The sequence below is a fragment of the Hordeum vulgare genome, chromosome 2H, assembly GCF_904849725.1.
Source record: "Hordeum vulgare subsp. vulgare chromosome 2H, MorexV3_pseudomolecules_assembly, whole genome shotgun sequence".
NCBI classification, from domain to species: Eukaryota; Viridiplantae; Streptophyta; class Magnoliopsida; order Poales; family Poaceae; genus Hordeum; species Hordeum vulgare.
In genome coordinates, this window is record NC_058519.1 from 520606351 (window position 1) to 520610580 (window position 4230).

General features: G+C 41.9%; 1 protein-coding gene across 1 annotated transcript; it reads right to left on the minus strand.

Moving 5' to 3' along the window:
* LOC123426974 (protein FATTY ACID EXPORT 1, chloroplastic-like) lies at positions 1-3431 on the minus strand. Its single transcript, XM_045110895.1, has 7 exons — positions 3239-3431; positions 2635-2851; positions 1510-1714; positions 657-824; positions 507-553; positions 388-428; positions 1-292 (listed from the first exon to the last, which is right to left on the minus strand). Exons 2-7 carry the CDS (start codon positions 2785-2787, stop codon positions 205-207), a joined length of 702 nt encoding a protein of 233 aa, XP_044966830.1. The 5' UTR covers positions 2788-2851; positions 3239-3431; the 3' UTR covers positions 1-204.
* Positions 3432-4230: the final 799 nt, after the last annotated feature.

The window sequence follows — 4230 nt, forward strand, 5'->3', positions numbered from 1 at the left end:
TAACCGAAAGAAAAATGCTCATCAGGGCTGGATCGTTACAACCATCCTGCCAGTATTATTTGCTCGATGTTACCTCAATCCTACTATTAGGAAACATACAAATATAGAAGAAGACATAACTCTTCTGTGCTAGTAGTCGCAGCATTTTATGGAGCACAAAGGCCAAATTAAGCTAGGATAAAAAATGTATGCCTGCTCCCTGCTCTAGGTCGATGGTGCCGGGGCCAACTTCTTGGGTGGTGGATTTCCTCCGGCGAGCAGCACGTACACATAGAAACAAGCCATCGCAGTGCTGTACCATTTTTAATAGAGAAAGTGCAACAACATCAAGGTCTTCAATTTCCACAATAAAATGATGAAGGGGGTTATACACCAACAGTAAGGTACCTCAGTGAAGCGTAGAAGCCCCAAGGAAGAATTCTATTCGTCTGCAAGACAGAAATAATGATTAACTCAGTGTCACGGAAGGAAATGATCCATAAGAACGGAACATCCACGGTACTTACCAGTAAGTATGCATGAGAATACTTCCATGCAAGGACAGCAGAAATTGCTGAAATGGAACAAATTGAACATGTCAATAACTATAAGCAAAAATATAATACAGGGAATAAGAAAGCATATAATACACCAAAAATACAGGAATGTTATCTCACCTGCTTGGCCCAATATAAACAGGAAGCTGGATCTTCCACTCCTCCAAAAGTTTAAACTGAGGGTACTAAGAAAGAGCGTAGCAAGCCCAGGTGCAACACCTAGGACAAGACTTACAGTACTCCTAGAGAAAAAGTAGCCTAGAAGCCCCATGCAGAACAAGAGACCACCTGCACTACCAAACGAAATTATTTGTTATGCAGACAGATCCCAGCTAACAGAGTCAATGTTTTCAGTGCTACTATCTACAGGATACCATTCAAGCCTGATGAAACGTTAACGAAATAAGGAACATTTCCTATTTGAAGTATGACCGCAAAAGAAAGCAGTCATGACACTCTCATTTTCGACTCGTTTGGGATTATTTATCATACCTACTCCCTCCGTCCCAAAATTCTTGTCTTAGATTTATCTATATATGAATGTATCTAGTCATGTTTTAGTATTTAGATACATTCATTTCTAGACAAACCTAAGACAATTTTTTTGGGACGGAGGGAGTATATAGCAAGGGCAATCTGACATTCGTAAGAAAAATTACTCTATATGGAAAATTGTAGCATTTCTTAAACTTGTAGGATCAATCAACACTCTAACAGTAATTTTGGGCAATTATGCACTGAGAAGCTCATCTTTACTTTCAAACAGTTACGACCTACAGCCTCACTTTCATTAACAAGCTGAAGAAAATAAAATCGATTTGCAACATACTAGTAATTCTCCTAAACAAGAAACTGGCACGTGCGAAATCACCCCCATCAGGAAACTTCTGCGGCAGAATTATACATTCACCCACATGCTTATTCAATAAAAAAACGACAAGATTATGTCTTTGTTCTAAAAACAGTTACTTACCGAAAGGAATCCCAAAACAAAAATCATGGATCTTAGAGCTCCTCTTTTGGGGAGTCACATCTTCAACTGGTGCTACAAGTTCGCCTGCTTGATCTGATCTCGAATTCAACTCTTCAGCCCGAGTGTTCTCATTTACACATTTTTTTGCAATTTTGGCACCAAAACCAAACAGCTTCCCACTCACTCCACTGGTAGAAACTGAAAACTGAGACAACAAAATAAGTTTAAAACGTAAAGTCAACATTTTTTGACTTTTACATTATTTTCTCTAAGAAACAAATCTTCTGGTCATTGTGTTCAAGCTGATCTTGGGGAAGAGCATGGCTTGATGCTGCAGGAAATAATGTACCTTTTTGCAGAATATTATAACACCAAAATGCATCTCAAGACTAGTGTCCACCAAAACGCATTTACTATCAAATGGTGACATGCGGCCTATATTATTCACCTTATAAGTTACAACAGAACAATTAAACTAGCTTAGGTTCTCATCTCAAGGTCCTCCCAATCAGGGCAGAAATACATGCACTGATTAAACACTTGACTCTATAAAAATTGGATAGCTTGATCATGTGATTATATATTTGGTCCATGCTAGCACATCAGAGCACAGGAGTAGGCAACAGCTTCAACTCTTCATGAACCCGACTGGTACAAGAACAACAACACTTTAAATTACAGAAGCATGAATTCAAATGTTTATTGTTCCAAATTTCTACAAGCAGATTCACCAGCCAGCACCGCAGAACCATTTTGTCGTCTCTTTGTGATATAATTTTCCTTAGACAACGTGCACAACATCATCAACGATCAAATTTCCAGATGCGTGCAAATGGAAAAGTTCCCCTTACTACCCCTACTAAATTGTCAAGTGCAGCTGTCAGTGTTGTTTCATAATGCCTCAGGCAGGCTGTACATAAACTCAACATTTCTTCTTTATGAAAGTCACGTGACTGTTAACTTTTGCACAACAACAAAATATTCTAGTGGTCAATGATCAAGAACTTGTAAAACAACAATAACATGTTCTTCAGATGAGCAGAGTGACATCCAAACACAAGCAAATATAACAGGGCATGAATGAATTACTCATAGGTAGTGTTTACTTCTGGATCAGGGTAATACCTTTAGTGAACCGGCGAGAGGGTGACGTGGCCACCGGCAGGAGGAGGGGACTCTGAAGGCTCCATGCCTCCGAGCGACCATGGCCGATCCACGGAGCTGCGCCGCCGCTACAGCCATGTGGGATTGAGACGGTGAAACAGGACTTTTTATCATTTGCCCCGAAATTGGTGCAACTTTGATGATTTGCCCAAATTGGTGTGCCACCGTTTAAAATGCCCTGAAGTTGATGAGTCAATCAGTGAGTTTCCGGCATATTCTACAAAATGAACTACTCACTTAAATCTAACCCTCCACCATCCCCCACCCCCCGGGTTTTCTTTTCCACAGCCATATTTGGCTTACACCTGAACGGCAGGCACGCGCCAGGAGCTCCAGTCTGTTTAGAGAGATATGCTTACTTTCTCAAATATTTTCTTGTTTTTTGACAAAAAATATTTGATCAAAGGGGAAAAGTAGTTATTCCTTAATTTTAAAAAAAACGCTAAGAATTTTTGTCAGAACATCTATATCGAATAACGAGTTTCTCATCTAGGGTTTCAACGAAGGATTCAACCTATCAAGGGACTCTTTGGAGAGGAAAATATAAGGGAGGGACGGAGCATACCTTGCCGTCGCTGTCGCCTTGGCTGCCGGACTTGGACCGAGGTCGAGCGGGCGTCGGGGTAGGGACCGAAAGAGAGGGAAACGAGAGACGAAGAGGGAGGGTCGGAGGGAGGAGAGATCCCAGGATCTGTTCGCGGCGGTCAGGCCAGGCGCAGTGCGGGGCCTGTGGGCAGACATGGAAATTAGCCAGGGGTGGTATGGTTATTCCAGTCATCCCAAAGGGTTAAAAAGTTTAGAAATTGATCCTCTAGACCAAAATTATCCAAGGAATGTGCCACATGACGGTCGTTAAATTGCGATTCTTCTCTTCTTCCTTGCTCTTCCGTGCCCTCCTCTCCCATCTTTGCCGCGCTTGCTGCTACCTTGTTCGTGCTTTTTCTTTCCTCGTCGATGTTTCCTGACAGCATCTACGACCCGGGACTGGACAAAAAAAAAAATCAATAATTGACGGGTATTTTTCATACTTGACGGATACGAGGACGTCCGGACGCGACCATCAAGTAGGATTGATCGCAAGGGCCTGCATCAATTTGTTTGAAGACGCCAGACCAACCATGTTTCGTTTTTCTTTTCTTCCTTGTCTCCATAGTCACCATCATAGTTTCGTCGATATCGTCCTTAACCCACAACTTCGTCAGTGGAGGCCCTAACCCACACTGTCGCCGACCATGTCACAACCGGTCAACGTTGCCGTCACCGGACTGGGTATGAGGACTTATGCTTATAACCATATATTTGTGTTAGAATCATCATGATCTTAATATGTGCCCTCGAAGACATTCATCGAGATATGCTTACTATGCATTGAAGTGGAGGATATATCCAAATTATGCCTTAACCGACACGCATCTTACGTAAAAAATCAGTTGTCCAATTAAAAACCATATCCGTCGTGCGGGGTTGCCTTGGTAATGAAGATAGCAATATGAGACAATCATTGGGCGTCTAGTGACTACACCTCTTGAATCCCAAGAGATAGGATATGTATGACCG

What these genes read in the sequence shown, in the direction of transcription:
- LOC123426974 (XM_045110895.1), bottom strand. Translation starts at nt 2,787, where the DNA reads ATGATAAAAAGTCCTGTTTCACCGTCTCAATCCCACATGGCTGTAGCG. An exon ending in ATTCTCATGCATACTTACTG is followed by an intron (nt 429 to 506) that starts GTAAGTACCGTG and finishes TCTGTCTTGCAG; the next exon opens with ACGAATAGAATTCTTCCTTG. An exon ending in GGCTTCTACGCTTCACTGAG is followed by an intron (nt 293 to 387) that starts GTACCTTACTGT and finishes AAAATGGTACAG; the next exon opens with CACTGCGATGGCTTGTTTCT.